General features: G+C 35.4%; 2 protein-coding genes across 3 annotated transcripts in view; one reads left to right on the forward strand and one right to left on the reverse strand.

Moving 5' to 3' along the window:
- Positions 1–2814, reverse strand: part of camk2d1 (calcium/calmodulin-dependent protein kinase (CaM kinase) II delta 1) — a 127332-nt gene extending 124518 nt beyond the window's left edge. The window contains exons 1-2 of the mRNA XM_055008016.1: positions 2543–2814; positions 149–228 (exon numbers count right to left, since the gene is read on the reverse strand). Of these exons, the coding sequence (XP_054863991.1) occupies positions 149–177 (29 nt within the window). The 5' untranslated portion in view covers positions 178–228; positions 2543–2814. The remainder of the gene's footprint in view (positions 1–148; positions 229–2542) is intronic.
- Positions 2815–12751: 9937 nt separating this feature from the next.
- On the forward strand, positions 12752–15366 carry LOC118470279 (zinc finger BED domain-containing protein 4-like). Of its 2 annotated transcripts, none has more exons than XR_008600520.1 (2): positions 12752–14093; positions 14198–15366. XR_008600520.1 is itself a non-coding variant. In XM_035948104.2 (2 exons), the coding sequence occupies exons 1-2, from the start codon at positions 13948–13950 to the stop codon at positions 14697–14699; spliced, it is 648 nt and encodes a 215-aa protein (XP_035803997.1). In that variant the 5' UTR covers positions 12755–13947; the 3' UTR covers positions 14700–15366. The 2 variants fall into 2 exon arrangements, 1 of the variants encoding a protein (XP_035803997.1); XM_035948104.2 differs by having other exon boundaries at positions 12755–14093.
- Positions 15367–21768: the final 6402 nt, after the last annotated feature.

A 21768-nucleotide genomic window follows, 5' to 3' on the forward strand; every position in this document is an offset into this window, starting at 1 on the left:
TTGTGCAGCAGAGGGGATGCAGGGCTCAAATGTTTAAGGTGGATGGAACATGTGACTATAAAATGACTGTGGTGCCTGTTGAAGTTACTGCAAAGCTACATTCTGCATATTTAAAGCACTAATTCACTGAAAAATGCGTTTAACTCACCTTCTCTGGGATTTTGTTGATGTCACCATACAGAAAGATGTGCAGAAATTCAACACAGCGTTGCAGATACACAGGTTTACCTGCAAGCATCATATATGAATAATGAACACATATTTATATACAATAAATACATTTTCTTTTTCATTTGTTGCTTATTCATTGCAATACGAAGAGTTGCAAACTGAAACAGGAACACAAATATCAGATACAAACTAAATATAAGTAATGAATTGGTAAAAACTGAAAAAAAAAATAGTGGCCCAGAGAGCTCAGTATCCTGCAACATGAGAAACAATAAACAAACTAATGTAGAGGATTTAAAGGGATCTATAAGTAGAAATAGAATATAGTAGTGTAGTGTAATTACAAATCCTGGTGGTTTTGATACCTTCAAAAGAAATGAAGTGTTTTTACTGATGAAGGTGTCACACCAAAACATTGCAAATAAAAGTTTTTGTGCAAGTAGTGAATCTGATATTCAGTCGGGTGCAATCTGCAAACTCTCCACTAGATGTCACTAAATGTCACACACTGGACCATCAAGAAAACATCAAGAACACTAGTGCAGCTAGTGGACTAAAAATAAAATAGTACAAAGACAGAAAACACAACACGAATGTTAATATTATATATTGACAATAGTATTTTTATCACTATGTATTTGAAAGCGTCAAATGTTTTGTACAGATTCCTCGTTTAACCTCCTGAACCTCCAGCAGTTTTTGCTCCTGTCGCTTTTTTATGCACTGTGGACTCATTTTTCACTGCAATATAAAGTCCTGCACCTCAGTGGAAACAGAACAACCATGTAAAGAAGAAGAAATGTCTTCTGTTCAGTGTGACACAGTTATAATGCCATAAATCATCAAACAGAAAAAACAGACGTTTCATTTATTTTACAAAAACTGAAGAAAAAACCTGGAGCGGCCACATATGTTACCAATACTGGAAAAAAAAGAAAAACAGGTAAATCCCCTCAATATAGATGTTTTACTACTTACATGTTTACAGCCTCACCGTGCTGAATGTATCTTCTAACAACTTGCTCCTCTGATGCTGTTTTTATTTTACTGATCAGGTACTATTTATCTGCTCTGTGTAAAAACACTGCCTGCAGTTCAACCCAAAGGTTTGTCACAGCTGACTGAATCATGGACTCCTCAGTTGATTTCTATTTTTTTATAGGATCTTATTGATGCAAATAGTTAAATATAAGTGTACAAATGGTTAGTATTTCTGAGGAAACAGGATGTCATACTTGATATGTTCAAGGACCACTGGAAAGGTCCATGTATATTTTGGCAATTGGATTTTCTGAAATGGGTATTGAAAAACAAAAAAGGAGTGGCTATTTGATTTTCATTTTAAAATACAGAAAAATAAAATTGAAATACAAGGCGTTTTTCCTTTTCATGATCAAAAAGGGATCTCAGGGTTCCCACTCTGTCCCTGAAATTATTTTCCAGGACTTTTCCAGGACATTTTCAGCCGTTACAGACACGTTATCACTTCATACACTAATACATTCCCGCCACCCTCTTTCTTTGGAAGCATTCTTTACTACAGTTGTAACTTGCATTTACCCAGATTGTTTCTAATTTATTACTCAGACATTTGATGTGCAGTCTATGGCTATAATTTATCTATGAGAAATAATTATGACAACTGTATGATAGAATAATGCAAACACACCCACAGATTACAGCGTAGCACTTAGCACTTCACTAGCATGACAAACTGGAGTTACAGTGTTCAACTGGGTAATTCCCAGCTCAACTTTCTCTTCTCTCTTACTTTCTCTGGTGCAATTCATTTTAAAATATCTGTATATTTTCAATAAATCACTGAAAAACTATTTCCTGTGTTTCATGTCAGTTTACTGCACGACTCAGATTTTTACACATCTGGCACCTGCATTTCTCAGACATAATTAAAAACAAAATCACTGCCAAAATACCTAAGCAAATCATAAATTGTCATAAATATAACTAAAATATCAAAATAAAACTTTATCCTGCAGTGCAATAAGGTCAATATAAAACAAAGCAATACCATTCTAATAAAAATGTTCCTTAAAAAGTTGCTGTTATTTTAGCTTCTTGACCCATGCTAGCAGTTCAAATGAACATGTCATAGTTCCAGTCTTCTCATTGTCAGGGTTCCCTCTTCCCTGTGGTCTCTGTGCGCATCTCACTCTGCTAACAACTAGTTTTATTGGAAATTACAGAGATTAAGTCGACATGAAAAGTGGTTAATCTCTCTAATTTCTTCTCTCCATCTATCTGTGCACATAGTAATACAACAGAATTCCTAATGTTGTTTTCATTCACTTATTTTTGTCAGACAATAAAACAGGTGTGAACTACTGAGTGAAACGTGGTCCATTCAGATTACCTGTTAAACTCCCGCTGTGCTGGATGTTGCATCTCGCAGCTCACAGCCACTCAGGAACCGACACGCCCACTAGAACTCTCCTCTGTTGTCACTCCACGGAGGATAGAAAGGAGCCTGTGGCCGCCCACGGGAGAGAAAACCCTCACACTCGTGGACCAACACTAGCCACACTTTTCAACTTACAGTCACTAGTTTTGTCTCCAGGCCATAAGTCCTTAACGGGGTCTGAAAGGTCGCTAAATGTGGCGACAAAGTCAACTGGAAGAACTGGATTGCAGAACTGCTGGAACCGGAAATGCACATTTGATTGGCTGGTAGCGTCACGTGGGGCTCTGCGCCGGCTGGAAGCACAAAAGCGCTTTGGTCAATCATTTTCCAGGTTTTCCGTGTTTTCCAGGACACGTGGGAACCCTGAATATACGATTTTTTTTAAATGTTTTGATTTTCATTTTATATTTAGAATAACAATAAAGTAAAATCAGGAAGAGACAGAAACGAAAAAGGTCCGTTTTTTCATTTTCTGAGACCGGAAGTGGTCATCAGCAAGTGTGCAGCCAAACAGAGTACGATGCATGGACTGGATATAATTTTTTTTTCGTTAGTTTTCATGGTCAAAATGAGAGATCAGGTGGTCGATCTTAAAATAAATCAATACTGATTTTTTTTATAGGGCGTTAAAGTTTTACGTAGCCAGGGGGCGGGGTTACTTGACTGACAGTCCGGTCTGGAATAATTGACAGGTCCTATGGAGGAGGAAGCAGAGACTCTGCTCTCCTCGTTTGGATTAATTCTGATATAATGACTGTTGGTTTATTTATCGGTGCAGCAACAGAACCTTTTCCACTGACAGTTTTCCTGCCAGTTGGCTTGTTTTAACCAGTTTTCTACCTTCGGCTAGTGATGGCTGATCGAGGCTTTGTTGAAGCTTCGACACTTCATTCAAAACATGGTTCATTACTCGAGGCCTCAATGACACACAGTGCTCGAGTAGGACATCTAGTGGTCAATAATATGAAGACGTGGTCGGTTCATGGATTGTTTTGGATTTGATTCGCCATGCACACATTCCTGTTTGACTACACTAGATGATTGTATGGGTTGTAGTGGACACAAAAATAATATTACTAGTAATAATAATGACAATAACTATTGAAGAGCACGTTTCTTATTTCCCATGTTTGTCTGTATACCTATATATTCTTTGCTTATATTCTGTGTTATGAAACATTTAAACGGTGCTGCTACATTCATGAGATGCTCTACAAATACAGACTGATGTCATTTTCACATGGGGCTGGTGCAAATAAAGATTTTATGGATTATTATGGATTTTGGCAAAGTATGTCTTGGGGTTTATTGGTAAAGAGGTCAGTAAAGAGGGTGTTCTTATGTAACTGGTTATGAGCTTTTATTGAGAAATAATTTATCAACAGTTTTGGGACCACTGTTCCCTCTAAGCTGCGCGCGATCCTTTTTTTTTTTTTTTTTTGCGCATTTATCATCTATTTTTTTTTTTGCCATTTTCGAGTTTTTTTTAACTTGAGTCTCGACTCGATCGTTTTTCTCAGGGGGTTGGACTTCAGTCTTTGTGCTGGAGGGTTGAACCCTCAGTTCCAAGACTTTCAAAGCCTCCAGACCTCCCGAGTCCTCAGGACCTGAGCTTTCACACAGTCTGAGGGCTGAAATTTTCTAAGTCCCACAGTAGTTCTCTGTTAGATTGAACTTCCAGACAGTCCAAGGACTGATATCTTCTAAGTTCCTGAGTAGTTCTCTGTTAGATTGAACCTTCACACAGTCTGAGGACTGAAATCTTAAAAGTTCTTGAGTAGTTCTCTGTTAGTTTGAACCTTCAGACAGTCTGTTAATGTTTCGATTAAATCTTTAAGGTTTTTCTTTTTAAATGTTTTACCACCTTTTAATGTTTAATTTTCTTTTTAAATACTTCATTGTATTTTCTGTGTAATTCCTATTTGAACTTTTATTGTCTTTAAGATATAATTTTCTAATTAAACATTAATTTTTTAAATAAATGTTTTGTCTTTTTATTGGATAGGTGTAATGAGAAACAGACAGGAAACAGGGGGAAGACTTGCAGCAAAGAACCACTAGCGGGACTCGAACCCGGGACGCTGCGTCATGGACCAGCCCCTGTACATGGATCACCCGCTTAACCCGTTGAGCTATATGTGCGCCCATGTCTTGTCTTTTGAAGGGTTTAATAATCTGATTAAATGTTTTGCATTTTTAAAAATGTTTAACATTCTTCTTGTTTAATTGTATTTTTTAAATGTTTAATGATGGAAAATACTTTATCTGTAATTTCTAATATTTGTATTTTAAAAATTTTGTTTAATTTCATCATGACATGTACTGTATCGTGTCGAATTGTCTCATTCAATATTTTTGTCTGTTTAATAGAGTTAAACATTAAATTACATTAAATTATATTAAACAGACAAAATATTGAATGAGACAATTCGACACGATACAGTACATGTCATGATGAAATTAAACAAAATTTTTAAAATACAAATATTAGAAATTACAGATAAAGTATTTTCCATCATTAAACATTTAAAAAATACAATTAAACAAGAAGAATGTTAAACATTTTTAAAAATGCAAAACATTTAATCAGATTATTAAACCCTTCAAAAGACAAAACATTTAATTAAAAAATTAAATGTTTAATTAGAAAATTACGTCTTAAAGACAATAAAACTTTAAATAGGAATAAACAGAAAATACAATGAAGCATTTAAAAAGAAAAGTAAACACACAATAAACAAGGTGGTATATGTACATATAATTTAATTGTATTTAATGTTTAACTCTATTAAACAGACAAAATATTGAATTAGATAATTCAACAACATACAATACATGTCATTATGAAATTAAACAAAATTTTTAAAATACAAATATTAGAAATTACAGATAAAGTATTTTCCATCATTAAACATTTAAAAAATACAATTAAACAAGAAGAATGTTAAACATTTTTAAAAATGCAAAACATTTAATCAGATTATTAAACCCTTCAAAAGACAAAACATTTAATTAAAAAATTAAATGTTTAATTAGAAAATTACGTCTTAAAGACAATAAAACTTTAAATAGGAATAAACAGAAAATACAATGAAGCATTTAAAAAGAAAAGTAAACACACAATAAAAAAGGTGGTATATGTACATATAATTTAATTGTATTTAATGTTTAACTCTATTAAACAGACAAAATATTGAATTAGATAATTCAACAACATACAATACATGTCATTATGAAATTAAACAAAATTTTTAAAATACAAATATTAAAAATTACAGATAAAATATTTTCCATCAGTAAACATTTAAAAAATAAAATTAAACAAGAATATTAAACATTTTAAAAAAATGCAAAACATTTAATCAGATTATTAAACCCTTCAAAAGACAAAACATTTAATTAAAAAATTAAATGTTTAATTAGAAAATTACGTCTTAAAGACAATAAAACTTTAAATAGGAATAAACAGAAAATACAATGAAGCATTTAAAAAGAAAAGTAAACACACAATAAACAAGGTGGTATATGTACATATAATTTAATTGTATTTAATGTTTAACTCTATTAAACAGACAAAATATTGAATTAGATAATTCAACAACATACAATACATGTCATTATGAAATTAAACAAAATTTTTAAAATACAAATATTAAAAATTACAGATAAAATATTTTCCATCAGTAAACATTTAAAAAATAAAATTAAACAAGAATATTAAACATTTTAAAAAAATGCAAAACATTTAATCAGATTATTAAACCCTTCAAAAGACAAAACATTTAATAAAAAAATTAAATGTTTAATTAGAAAATTACATCTTAAAGACAATAAAACTTTAAATAGGAATAAACAGAAAATACAATGAAGCATATAAAAAGAAAAGTAAACACACAATAAACAAGGTGGTATATGTACATATAATTTAATTGTATTTAATGTTTAACTCTATTAAACAGACAAAATATTGAATTAGATAATTCAACAACATACAATACATGTCATTATGAAATTAAACAAAATTTTTAAAATACAAATATTAAAAATTACAGATAAAATATTTTCCATCAGTAAACATTTAAAAAATAAAATTAAACAAGAATATTAAACATTTTAAAAAAATGCAAAACATTTAATCAGATTATTAAACCTTTAAAAAGACAAAACATTTAATTAAAAAATTAAATGTTTAATTAGAAAATTACGTCTTAAAGACAATAAAACTTTAAATAGGAATAAACAGAAAATACAATGAAGCATTTAAAAAGAAAAGTAAACACACAATAAACAAGGTGGTATATGTACATATAATTTAATTGTATTTAATGTTTAACTCTATTAAACAGACAAAATATTGAATTAGATAATTCAACAACATACAATACATGTCATTATGAAATGAAACAAAATTTTTAAAATACAAATATTAAAAATTACAGATAAAATATTTTCCATCAGTAAACATTTAAAAAATAAAATTAAACAAGAATATTAAACATTTTTAAAAAATGCAAAACATTTAATCAGATTATTAAACCTTTAAAAAGACAAAACATTTAATTAAAAAATTAAATGTTTAATTAGAAAATTACGTCTTAAAGACAATAAAACTTTAAATAGGAATAAACAGAAAATACAATGAAGCATTTAAAAAGAAAAGTAAACACACAATAAACAAGGTGGTATATGTACATATAATTTAATTGTATTTAATGTTTAACTCTATTAAACAGACAAAATATTGAATTAGATAATTCAACAAGATACATGTCATTATGAAATGAAACAAAATTTTTAAAATACTAATATTAAAAATTACAGATAAAATATTTTCCATAATTAAACATTTGAAAAACAAAATTAAACAAGAACATTAAACATTTTTAAAAAATGCAAAACATTTAATTAGATTATTAAACCTTTAAAAAGAGAAAACATTTAATTAAAAAATTAAATGTTTAATTAGAAAATTACATCTTAAATTTCTTAAATCTTTGAACAATAAAATTTTTTTGAAAGTTTTATTGTATTATTTTTTTCCCTTTGATTTAATTGCTTTTTGTTATGTAGTTTATTTCTTTAATCTTCTTTTTCTGTCAAGATTTTAACCCCAACCTTAAAAATGAAATAAATCCTTAAATCACAATGAAAATACTTCTGTAGTCACAATCATGAGTTAGTCAGTTATTCAGTTTATCAATTCAACTTTATTTGTTTAGCACCTTTTACACAGATGAAAAAACTAAACAAGCAAAGACAAAAAACTATGATTAAAACTCAAAAACATTAAAAAAAAAAAAGATTTAACATGGTAATAAAATATGTTGTGTTCAGGGGATGGAGGGAGTTTATTGAAGTCTTCTTGGGCTCACATGGGAAATCATTTAAAATATAAACTTGATATTCAGTCTAAGGAAACTGGAAACTGCAGAGCGACAGAAGAACCAACAATATCTCCTGTTTTCTCCTTTAATGAGTCGACTCTTCTTGTGCTTTCAGACCAAAGAACTACAGACTCTTCACAACCTGCTCAAACTCTTGGTACAGGACCTCACCACACGGGTCAAGAAGGTTTCTGTCTCATTTCTACTCTGAAGCTCACCTTCTCCTGCTCAAACTGCTGATAAATGTTTCTGCTGCTCTAAAGTCTGGTCTCCAGAACTTCCTAAAAACTCTCAAAGTCTCTTCTGCTGCAGGTTGCTTTGTAGAACTGTTCCAGAAAACCTCACTAAACCACATGGAGGGGCCTCAAGATAGTCGTCCAAATGAAACCTTACAAAAACCAAACTAGTACAACCCAAATGCTAAAGTCTCCTGCAGCCTACCAGAGAACCTCTGAGAACAGAGAATCAGGACAGGAACTCTTACCTTCTGGACAACCAACGTTGGTTCTCAAACAAGAATACAGAATGTGTCTGACCAGAAACCTCTGAAGACTCACTACAGCCAAGATAAAGACACAACTGACCTGCACCAAATCCACTAATCACTGCACACATTAGCACCATGTGTTAACTGTGGCTAAAGAACCACATTTACCAAGACAACTATCCAGTACAAAGCCCTAAAACACACCAAGAAACACATTAAAGACGATTTTACTGCTGGAAGCTGCAAGCCAACGCCTAAAGAACACACTAAAGCAATGGAGCCAAACCCGGTTCTGTGGTGAAGAGAAGGAGAGGAAATGTTTGTCTGCAGCTAAATAAAGCAGGAAGACACTGAGCTGCTCAGGTGTTCCTGATAACACCAATCAGCCACCTGGACAGCCAATAGGAACACAGCTTCCTGGAAGTCCAGAGGGCGGGGTTAGTGAAGGAAATTTAGTTTAAAGTTGAAGCAGAAAGTTAACAAAGAAAGTTGAAAACCACCTTCTGATACCTGAAATCTCTGAGTTTTCACACAAAGAACGCCTGAACATGTCAAACTGGTTCCATAGTAGAACCATCATTGTAAAAACATCATAGTATGGTGTGTTGCTCAAAAAACATTAGGACCCGGCTGTCAGGGGACAAACATGTAAGAAACGTGAGAACAGAGAGAACCCAACCAGTAGGTCACAGTTTATCATCATCTAATCATCTCCTGAAGTCCATATGGTGAGAGACATCAGTATCTGGTTGTTAATTTACCAGAGGATGCTTATAATCATGCTGATGTGGTCTGTACTCTACTGTATTTTAGTGACTCAATAAATGCCTAAGTTGTTTTTTTTAAATGCTTTTTAGTTTTTAATAAACATTTAACAGCCTATATGTAATCAATAAATGGCCTTTGCCTATCTTAAGAAAAATTCACTCAGAACTCTGATATGTTAACAGTACTAAATAAATCAATAAATACATGCATACACACAAAAATAAGTTAATACTTTAACTGTGTTAAGATAAGATTTAGATTTTTTTTTAAAAAGTTGTTTATGTTTTTGCAGAATCCAGTATTGCTCACTGGTTGGTCATTACATTTTATTAGTTTGATTTCACTGTTTAAAATGATGCCACCTCTTTTCAGACAGAACCTGTGATAATAAAACAATACAAAATTTTTAGTTCCGTGTTAATAAAGCACTTAAAGCTTTAAGTATGGCTAAATGCTTTTTTCAAAATTAAATATATCACTCCTTAGGTGGTAGTGGCCCCAAGTTCAGTAAAGTTGGAAAGATATTCACAGATTGGGACTTCCAGCATCAATAACTCATTAGATATAGGTTGTCAAAACATAAACGGTGCCTCTTTCCCATTGTTGCAAGGCAGACAATGTGCTACAAGCCCAGTTTTATCAAAAGTAGCTGTCTTTCAAGCTACAGGAATAACATTGGTGTCTATGGAGTGAACAGGGTCCGTCTGCAATTTGCAAAACCTCTGCAACAGTAAAGAGAGACAAATATTCAATAACTTCACTCTTATACATTGTAGTGTCACTAAAATCACTGCAGCCTTCAACTGGCTCCTGTTGACAAAGTGTTTTAACAGAAATGTAAATGCTGTAATTTGATTCTTTTAATGAACCATGTAACTTGAATGGATGTGATGCTGGTGTGACCACAGTTCACACATCTGATGTTGTTCACAGTGGTCCAAAGAACGCTCAGGGAGTTTGTGTGTTTGCTTAGACTCATGAAAAATTACAGGGAACATTGTTTGGGACTCAAGCAGTTCCTTCTTTTGCTCATTATCTCCCCAGCCTTAGAAAAAAAAAACCTGTTCACACGGCACAGATGAGGCTGAGGTACACAGGAAATGTTTGGCTCTATTGTACAAGTTTGGGTAAACAGTTTTGTGGGTTGCCCAGTAAGCCAGTGGGTCTGCCGTTCTTTCTACAATTGCATTCGCTGTGGCGCTTTGCATTTGCCAGGCTCTACTTGCGTCTTCGTCTAATAGGCTCCACAGTTGAACTGAAAAATATTGAAGATCATCATCATCATCACCAGAAATGTCAGTCATTCCCTATTCAGAAGAGAAAAAGAATACCTGTGGAAGGTGCTGCTGGTGGTGGAGGACGAGGCTGCGGTGGTGCTTGTGACGTAGATGACTGCTACTTGGTATTCTTTATGTTAATTGTTGTGCATTCTGTTATTAAACGTTCTTTCACACTGGCTGCCACTCTGATTGGTGAATCCAAAAGTTTTGAACTGCAGAGCCACAAGTGTAGCAACAGTCAGTGAACTGTTCTTTTCTTTGGTTTGTAGTCTGTCAGCTAAGCACCTGACAAGGTTCTGTGCCAGGTGTTGTGGCATGGGGGGTGGTGAGTTGGGAAAAAAAAAATAAATAAATAAATAAAAAAAAAAAATATATATATATATATATATATATATATATATATATATATATATATATATATATATATATATATATATATATATATATATATATACACGAACGTCACTGAAGTGATTCAAACGTCACGAGTCACGTGACCAAACCACGCCTCGGCACAGTGGCTCGATACGTTTGCTTCATGAGCTACAGCGCATGTGTCGAAGCCTCAGGTATCAGAGGACCATCACTACCTTCGGCTGATTCTACCAGCAGATACTGAAAGGACTCTGTTAGTTCGGTAAGTTAATGTTTATTTTCGTATCGGTGCCGCTTTTAATGCACTTTATATGCAGCTTTAGTGTCAGATATAATTTGTACCGTGCACTCCAGATGTTGGTGGAGTTTATTTCTGTGTGTCTTGACCAGAGAAGAAAGTTAGCATAGTAAATATTAGCTTTAATGTTAGCGATGCTAACCGAGCTAGCTGCTCAGTAGTAGCCTGACTAAAGCTAACGTAGCATTAAGCTAACGATGTTTGTGTTGAGTTTCATGTAAACAGCTGAAGTGTGTTGTGTCAGTGTAATGTGGTACATTTAGTTAATAAAACTGTCCGTGGAGACGCTGGTTCACATTAATGTAACGTTTAGAAAACATAAATGTGATTAAAACAGTGAGGTTAAGGTTCTGTGTTGTCAGTAGTCCTGAATATCTGCTGAGCAATTAAATGTTCATCAGTGATTCATCTTTAGTGTGAAACTTTTACTTTGCACCTATATTTTTTTAAAATGTAGGACATTTTAACGTAAGACATTAAAGGATGGTTTTCTTTGGTAAATGAATTTAAGGTTTAATTGAATGAAATCTTTCAGTCAATGTTGTGTTTCTTTCACTTTGAAATATCTCAATTTAATTAATACAGCTCAGTCAGTTCCATTTTATATTATTAAGAATTCTGATTCAGTTTAACACTAGATGACGTATCGGTTCATTGAGTATTTCAGAGCCAGTTTTTTTCTTTTCAATTATCTGTATTTAAAGTGATATTATTAAAATATAAAAATATAATTGCAATGAAACAGCAGCAACATAAGAAACGACCAAATATACAAAGGTAGTGCAGCTATTTTAATATAAAAAAATGATCTATCAGTTAGAACTGTGGTTCCCAACCTGTTTGGCTTGGAGCCCCCCTATGAGCTGCACCCATAAGTACACTACAAAACATAAGAGGGAAGTTATTGAATTGTATTACTAGTAGAAAATTCCCTTAAAATTATGAAAATAATATATTTTTTATATCAAACCAAGAGTTGTACTATGACAAGGAGGAGAGAGTTTAAGGCTGCAGTAAATTTGGTGACGCTACAATGCATAAGAGTTAAGTTATTGATTTATTTATTGATTTATTTTTTTACTATAAAAATATCCTTAAAATTATGGCGCGGACCCCAGGTTGGGAACCACTGAGTTAGAACATGGTGAAAGTGCAGCTAATGTTAGCTAATGTTAGGATAAGCAATGTTTCCTTTTACTTCCAGAAAAATAAAAGCCTCATATTTGCTATTTATTAAAAAATCACTAAAAGCAACACTTCCACCAAGTTTGTTTTAGTTTGTTGGTATTTATCAGTGGAGCAGCAGAACATTTTCCACAGGCAGTTTTACTGTCCGTTGTCTTGTTTTATTCAGTTTTCAGTTCAGTAATTCTGTCCTTCGGCTGATTGGACCAACAGACACTGAAGGACTCCGACAGCTGGTTGGTAATAAATAGGGATGCAACGATCCCGATACCGGTATCGAGTATCGATCCAATACGAGGCATGAGTACTCGTACTCATAAAATGGCCATCGATACCACGACACCGATACACTTACGGCAGCGACATACTTGGCTGCAAGGCGGGCAACGACTATCTTTATATACAGTCTATGGCAGCGACGAGTCATGTCAGCAGTGTGGAACTATTTTCGGGTGAATGAGAGCGACAAAAACAAAGCAGAATGCAAATTATGTCCAGCAAAAGTCTCCAGAGGAGGAGCTAAATCTACCGCTTACAACAAAAGCAACTTAATTAAACATTTGAAATCCAAACACGACGCAGAATATAAGGAGTTCGCTCGCGACACCAACAAGAGACAACCAACTTTGCAGCAGACGCTGGCTAAGCGGGAGAAAATGTCCAGAGACAACCCACGTGCGGTCAAAATCACAGATGCTCTTGCCGAGTATATTGCCCTGGATGACCAGCCACTGTCCGTGGTTGATAATTTGGGATTCCGGCGTCTTCTCTGCATACTGGAGCCGAGGTATGAGATTCCTAGCCGTACCCATATCACAGACACGATGCTACCCAAGCTGCACGACTTTGTGAAAAAACACATCCACAACCTGTTGCATGATGTTAAAACGTTAAGCTTCACCACGGACATTTGGAGCAGCAGCGTCAGCCCAATGTCTCTCATCAGCCTGACTGCACAGTGGATCGACGATGATTTTAAGCTGCAAAAGGCCATACTGCATGCAAAGCAATTCAGAGGTTCGCACACCGGCCAAGCCATTGCAGATGAGTTTGATGTTATGCTTCAGACGTGGGGCATTAATAGAAGTGCAGTCCATGTTGTGCTACGAGATAATGCGAAGAACATGGTGAAAGCTATGAGTGATGCAGAGCTTCCGAGCCTCCCGTGTGTCGCACACACCCTTCAGCTGGCTGTAAACGAGGGGCTGCTGGCTCAGAGAAGTGTAGCTGATGGAGTGGCAGTGGGACGAAAAATCGTGGGACATTTTAAACACTCCGCTTTAGCCTACTCTCAACTGGAGGACATACAAGTGCAACTCAACCAGCCCGTTAAAAGACTCCAGCAGGATGTCCCGACCCGCTGGAACAGCACTTATTACATGCTTCAGTCTCTCATTGAGCAGAAGAGGGCCCTCGGAATATTTGGATCAGAGTACGAGCTTCCTGACAACCTCATCGTCACCGCTCATCAGTGGTCACTTTTTGAGAGAACTTTGTCTGTGCTTGCTCCGTTTCAGGAACTAACCCGAAAAATGAGCTGAGGTGATGCACTTGCATCCGATGTCATTCCTGCTGTGACCATGCTCATGAGGCTTCTGACCAATGAAACGGATGAGGACCATGGCATTAAAGCCATGAAGAAGACTTTGGCTGCAGCCGTCAAGAGGCGCCTCAGTGATGGGGAAACAAACCCAATGTACTGCATCGCGACTCTTCTCGATCCGAGGTAAAGTGTGTGTCTGACTGTCTGTCTGTCTGTCTGTCTGTCTGCCTGTCTGCCTGTCTTTGTGTGTCTCTTAACTAGCTAAAATATTATTACTGCTTTTTTAGGTACAAAGATCGCTTTTTCTCAAACAGTGACACTGCTACAGAGGCCAAGGAGATGCTGATGCTGGAGCTGCAGAGGATGTCCACAGGAGAGGCAGACAAGCAGGAGGATCTTGGAGAGCCACCTGTCAGGAAGCTTCCTAAGGTGCAAGCCAGCAGCAGTCTGGACAGTTTGTTTGATGAGATAGCAGGTGAGCGGGAATCAACATCACCAGGCCTTGCACCAGTGGGAGCTGCCATTCAGTTAGAGACATATCTTGGAGAGACCACAACTGCTCGAGAGGAAAACCCTCTACAATACTGGGGGGCTCACAGAGTGCGATTTCCAATTCTGGCTCAAATGTCAAAGAGATACCTATCAGCCCCATGCAGCAGCGTGGACAGTGAACGGCTGTTCAGCTCAGTGTCCCACGTTGTTGATGAAAAACGCAACAGACTCACAGCTGAAAATGCAGAGAAGCTTCTTTTTATCAAAAAGAACCTGCCCCTCACTTACACAAAATAAGTTTAATCATCACAGACAGATGTTATGTTGACATGTTGATCACTTGAGATACTTAGCCACAGTTTTATGTTGGTTCTTGAATGAATATTTTGAGTAAGTTTTGAAGTTAAATATGTGGCAAAGCTGTTAAAAACACAGACACAGAAAGTGACAATTTTGTACTCAGGTTTTTTTGGTGATATGTGTGGCAGTGCTATGTTTAAAGCACTTTTGTTAAATGTCAGCACTCAGTATATGACAAAGTTTTACTGAAATCTTACAGTATGTGTGGCAGTGCCATGTTTCTAAAAGCACTAATCTTGAATGTCAGTATATGACAATTTTGTTAGTACTGCAGTGAAACTTGTGACAGTCACCCATGTACTAGAAAAACGTACTGAGGAATGTTGTTCAAATAACAGACGATATCTGTGGAAAAATAAAAAATCAAAGTAACTTTATGTGTAATGGCGTAAGTACTTGGTATCGGTATCGGTAAGTACTCAAATGCAAGTACTCGTACACTTCTCGTTTTGGAAAAAAGTGGTATCGGTGCATCCCTAGTAATAAATGATAATTTACTGATCGGTGCCGGTTTTAATGAACTTTATGTTCAACTTCAGAGTCAGATATAATGTGAGCAGTGAACCCCGTTTTGATGGATGTTAAATTTTCACTCAACGCCGCCAGGAGCTGGGTCTTTAAAATAACCGCCGTCTCATTACAGAGTGAAAGTAGCAGTTCCTCCTGAAGGTCAGAGATTGCAGCATCTGAGGGCCTCTTCAAAAGAAGACGTAGTTGATGAAGGCGTTCTGGAGCAGGACCAGAAAGACCACGACCAAGCAGCCTTGAGATCTTAGGCAGCGTCTCCCTGAGGTGGGTGTCAACAGTGTTCACAGTCAGGTCTGTGGTAATCCTGTCAAAAAACAAAACAGAAAAAAAAATCTAGATTATAAATCAACATGTAACCAAAGCACTCTGTGTATAACGCCATAGTATAGGATGTAGTTCAGAAAATGTCAAAGTATAGTATGCTTTACTCAAGAATAACATAGTATGGCCTGTAGTTCATAGTAAAGCATGTCAGCAAAAAAAAACCCATAGATTATTATGTGGTTCAAAAAGCACAAAATGATGATAATCATGTTGCCTAAAATTGTCATGTATGATATGTGGTTCAAAAAATGTCATAGTGCAGTATATTGTCAAAATAATATGTTATTCAAGAAAACGTCAGAGTATAATATGTCGTCTAAAAAATGCCATAGAATAATATTACATTGCACAAGTAAAAGTATAGTAATTTTTAAAACTGTTCAGATTCTTATAATATGTTGCTAAAAACAACAAACAAAAAAACCCGTCATAGTAATATGTCAATTAAAAAAGCCTATAGTGTAGCGTGTCGCCCAAAAAACATCATAGTTTAGCCTTTAGTCCACAAAACATTGTTATGTCCCAGCTGTCTGAAGTAGGTGAGGAGCAACACAAAAACAGTCCAAACGCTGGTTTCCAGAGGGTTAGACGAGAATTTATTTGAAAGAGTAAGTTTACAACAACACAACATGTGAGGGGGTTAAAAACAAATGGGTGTTAGTAAAATAAAAATAAATAAACAGAACTAAAAGTGAACTTCACATTGACATTGATGGGCATTCCAACCAAGAACAAAGTAAAAGATAATCAATACAAAAAAACCTCTTCCTGTTCACCTCTTAAAACCCAAAAACACACCACAGTAGCACCCTAAACTAAAGCTACCAATGGGTTCCCTGTTTTCCTTTGTGAACAATTCAAAGGTCCCTCTCTATCTCCCCACACATCCACCAACCACTGGAACACATCTCCAAAGTTCTGCTGGACCAGCTCAGCTTCCCCTCAGAAGAAGTGGCGCCACCTGCCAGATGAAGGAGCCTTTTGAGAGGCAGCTGGCATCGTGATTGGACTGTACTTTGGTCTGTTCCAATCCAGCTTCAGCTCCAGAGACGGCAGGCGGGACAAGTCAACGGAGGCCGGGTGGACGAAGACATGCAGCTGAGTACAATCTAGAAAACAACAGAGGAGGAGGAAACAAACATAGTAGTATAGTAGAAAATATACATAGTATATTGTATAAATAACAAGTCAAAGGAAAGAGACATACATTGTAGAATTGTAGTAATTGTGAACTGACTGATTTACTGATTATCAGTATTTTATTTTTTACCGGTAATAAATGCATTTACTTTGACTCTGAACCTTTATCTACCTGTGGTCGCTCTGTCTTCTGGAGTGATTTGATTGGTTTTACGTCACGAATAAAACTCCTTTAACTTAACATCTGTAAACAAAACAAAAACGTATCAACAAAGTTTTCTGTTAGAGTTTGTGTTCTTCTAAGTTTAACTCCAAGATTTTAAATACTTTCATTTACTGCAAATGAATATCTACTCCAAATGTCTCACAAATAATCATTATCAGCCTTAAAAACCCACAAAACACCCCTCTATACTGGACCACACTTAGTACAGTCCGGTTCCCTCTTCTATAAATCTGCTTGGAATCTTCCACTTCCTGTTTGTCAAAGTGGCCTTCTACCTGGACAGGTTTTGTTGGAGCTCATGCAACAAACATTTTGGGTAACTACACTTTAATATGGATGGATGACACTGAATTAGAGTCTGTTTTAATGAGACTGAGTTAAGATGTGTAGCTCTGTCATTAAATAGGAAATTATTTCTCAGAATTCACAGAGAAAAGTCTGAAATGTTTGCTTGGTTAGCGTCCCACATGTTCTTTGGCTCAGCTAAAGCTAACTTTCTCCAACTTGTGGATCTCTTGAGTTGCTTGTTAAAATATCTTGCTAGAGGTGCTGAAGCTCAGAAAGTCTGAGATGTTTGTTCAAAATTAGCTCATTCTCAAGTCTTATCTGAACTGTCCTCTTTTGTTTGAACTTTGCCTAAACTTAGGAGTTAATGACAGAGCAGCACATCCAGACTCAGTCTCATTTATGTAGAGATTAAACTTCAGTGTCATTCATTGATGTTAAAGTGCAGTTTTTCAAATGTTTGTTGCACATGCTCCCAACCAAACCAGTCCAGGTGGAAGACGATGTGAAGAGGAAGCTCCAGAGGATGAATATCACACATTTACGTTGGAAATAAATGTCCTTTAATTAGACATTGTCATGCAAAAGTTGGATTTCCCTTTAATGATGTTCAAATCTTTGTTGAGTGTTTTGTTGATGTTGGTTTCTAAATGTTTTCTGACACTCGGCCCCAAAGATTAAAACTTTCTACGGCTCACAAGCTGCAACAATTCACACATTATAAACTATCTTTCTGACTAAACTAAGATAAAAAGTGAAAAACTGTCTGATTCCTGCATCATGAATGTAAATCTTTTTGGTTTTTATGACAGTAAACTGAATATATTTGGGTTTGACCTTTTATAAACCAAAACAAGAAATTAATTAGTGGAGAAAACAATCAACAGATTAATGGACAAAGAAAATGTGTTTTCCAACATATATGGCTGAATTACTGCAACATTAAAAGATACATACAATTGGAATTCAATTTTATTCATATAACGCCAAATACAGGTCAAATTGTCTCAAGACGCTTTATTTTTTATATTTTTTGTCATATTTGAAATATGACAAGGTAAGAAATTTAAACCTCTGGATTAATCCAATTTATTATTTGGTTTTTAAGAGACTAATGGACAACTAAAATAACTTTCTCCACTAAAACTAATAAACATGAGGTCAAATAGAAGGAAGAGTTTTAAATACTGCAGTCCCACGACGACAAGAATAAGGTTTGTCAACAAAAACTAAATCTGCTGGTGGATTCCATTAAAGTCCTAATAAATGATAATAAAGTGTGATACTAAAGGTTTGTGGTGCTAAAAATCTCCAAGTAAAGATATCAAGTTGAACATGTGGATGGAGGTTGATAAAAGTTGACCTTCTTTCATTTCTCTGGAGCGACTCCATGGATTTTATGGATGGTGGTTAAAGACCTGCTCTTCTAGTGGTCTTCCTTCTAGTCGCTGTAAAAAGTCAGTCCATCCTGGCTGACTTCAACACCTCTTCATGACAACTTGTTCTGCCTCCGACCTGGTGGAAACTCCAGAAACTGGGGAAAACCTGTCGAGACTCGAAGAACTCGTGGAGACTCGAAGAACTCGTGAGGCGGGGGAAGGTGTGGTGGGTGGTGGGGGAAGGTGGGGGAGTAGAGGGGGGAGGCCGCCACCCACCTCCCCGCCTACTCTCCGCCCTGACTCCACCCAGACTCCGCCTTGGCTCCACCCATGTGGTGATGTCAGCAACTACGATGTCAAAGGGACGACGAATTTATTTCTTTGTATCTGATCTGTAGCTCAGTGAGTTAAGGATTTCCCTATGGAGCTGCAGGTCGCTGGTTCAAGACCAGACACTTCTTAAATTTTCTCGAAATCCTGACAAAGACAAAGAAAGAAAACTGCCACTGGTGGGTCTTGAACCTGCGACCCTCCGCTCTGTAGTCTCTCCTCTTATCCTCCTGAGCTACTCGCTCAGATACTAATTCTTCTTTTTTTTGCGCATTTATCATCTATTTTTTGTCGTTTCTGAGTTTTTTTTTAACTCGAGTCTCGACTCGATCATTTTTCTCAGGAGGTTGGACTTCAGCCTTTGTGCTGGAGGGTGGAACCCTCAGTTCCAAGACTTTCCAAAGCCTCCACACCTCCCGAGTCCTCAGGACCTGAGCTTTCACACAGTCTGAGGGCTGAAATTTTCCAAGTCCCACAGTAGTTCTCTGTTAGATTGAACTTTCAGACAGTCCAAGGACTGATATCTCCTAAGTTCCTGAGTAGTTCTCTGTTAGTTTGAACCTTCAGACAGTCTGAGGACTGAAATTCTCAAAGTTCTTGAGTAATTCTCTGTTAGTTTGAACCTTCAGACAGTCTGAGGACTGATATCTTCTAAGTTCCTGAGTAGTTCTCTGTTAGTTTGAACCTTCAGACAGTCTGAGGACTGAAGTTTTCAAAGTTTCTCAGTACTTCTCTGTTAGTTTGAACTTTGTGGTTAACAGAAGCCTTAAAACTTGTGACCATGAGTCTTGATTTCACATTTAGACCATCCATCTGAGTTCTTCTCAGACCTTCACCTGTGGGTTTTTTAGAAATCCTCAACAAACTTTGATTCTCTTCACTGAACAGTAGAGTTTGTGGAGATCAGAAGGTAACATTAGTTTGATCAATGCCTTCAACTACTAGTAGACTTTATCTGAAAAGCAGTTTTCTGAAACGAGTTCTTAGTAAATCTGTCCACAATCAAACCAAGAACATAGAAAGAGGAAATGTTTGAAGAAACAACTTGATGTTTTCATTTCAGACTAGAAAACGCTTTAATACCTTTATGTGTTTTTGCTCTTTTTGATCGTTTTATTGTCTCTTCTGTTTAATTTGATCTTCTAAAGTCTAACTGGTGTCTTTTCAAATGTTTTGTCTTTAGTTTGATTCTTCTTAAATGTTTAGTTTTGCTCTTTTCTCACCTTTTATCTAATGTCTGATTTGATTTCCAAATGTTTTGTCTTTTTGATGTTTGTTGTTTTTTCAAATGTTTTATTGGCTTGTTTGAAAAATTTCTTTTTCTTTCCCAATGTTTAATTTTTCAATTAAATCTTTAAGGGTTTTCTTTTTAAATGTTTTACCATCTTTTAATGTTTAATTTTCTTTTTAAATGCTTCATTGTATTTTCAGTTTAATTCCTATTTAAAGCTTTATTGTTTTTAAGATTTAATTTTCTTATTAAACATTTAATTTTTTAATGAAATGTTTTGTCTTTTTAAAGGTTTAACAATCTAATTAAATGTTTTGTATTTTTTTAAATGTTTAATATTCTTCTTGTTTAATTGTATTTTTAAATGTTTATCTAAACTATTTCATCTGTTTCATATTTTTGTTTAAAAAAATTTGTTTAATTTCATAATTACATGTTTTGTATTTTCTGTTTAATTATCTAATTAAATATTTTGTCTGTTTAATGTAATTTAATTGTATTTAATGTTTAATTTTCTTTTTAATAGTTTTATTGTATTAAAGTTTTTTTTCCTTTGATTTAATTGCTTTTTTTAATGTAATTTATTAATTTAATCTTTTTTTTCTGTCAAGATTTTAACCCCACCCTTAAAAATGAAACAAACCCTTAACTCTTATCACTATGAAAATATTTCTGTTGTCACAATCATGAGTTAGTCAGTTATTCAGTTTATCAGTTCAACTTTATTTGTTTAGCACCTTTCACACAGATGACAAAACTAAACAAGCAAAGAGAAAAAACTATACTAAAACTATGATTACAACTCAAAAACATATTTAAAAGAAAAAAAGATTTAACATGGTAATAAAATATGTTGTGTCCAGGGGATGGAGGGAGTTTATTGAAATCTTGGGCTCACGTGGGAAATCATTTAATATATAAACTTGATATTCAGTCTAAGGAAACTGGAAACTGCAGAGCGACAGAAGAACCAACAATATCTCCAGTTTTCTCCTTTAATGAGTCGACTCTTCTTGTGCTTTCAGACCAAAGAACTACAGACTCTTCACAACCTGCTCAAACTCTTGGTACAGGACCTCACCACACGGGTTAAGAAGGTTTCCATCTCATTTCTACACTGAAGCTCACCTTCTCCTGCTCAAACTGCTGACAAATGTTTCTGCTGCTCTAAAGTCTGGTCTCCAGAACTTCCTAAAAACTCTCAAAGTCTCTTCTGCTGCAGGTTGCTTTGTAGAACTGTTGCAGAAAACCTCACTAAACCACATGGAGGGGCCTCAAGATAGTCGTCCAAATGAAACCATACAAAAACTAAACTCACAACCCAAATGCTAAAGTCTCCTGCAGCCTACCAGAGAACCTCTGAGAACAGAGAATCAGGACAGGAACTCTTACCTTCTGGACAACCAACGCTGGTTCACAAACAAGAATTCAGAATGTATCTGACCAGAAACCTCTGAAGACTCACTACAGCCAAGATAAAGACACAACTCAGCTGCAGCAAATCCACTAATCACTGCACACATTAACACCATGTGCTAACTGTGGCTAAAGCACCACATTTAC

This window comes from Amphiprion ocellaris, chromosome 23 (genome assembly GCF_022539595.1).
Source record: "Amphiprion ocellaris isolate individual 3 ecotype Okinawa chromosome 23, ASM2253959v1, whole genome shotgun sequence".
Taxonomy (NCBI): domain Eukaryota; kingdom Metazoa; phylum Chordata; class Actinopteri; family Pomacentridae; genus Amphiprion; species Amphiprion ocellaris.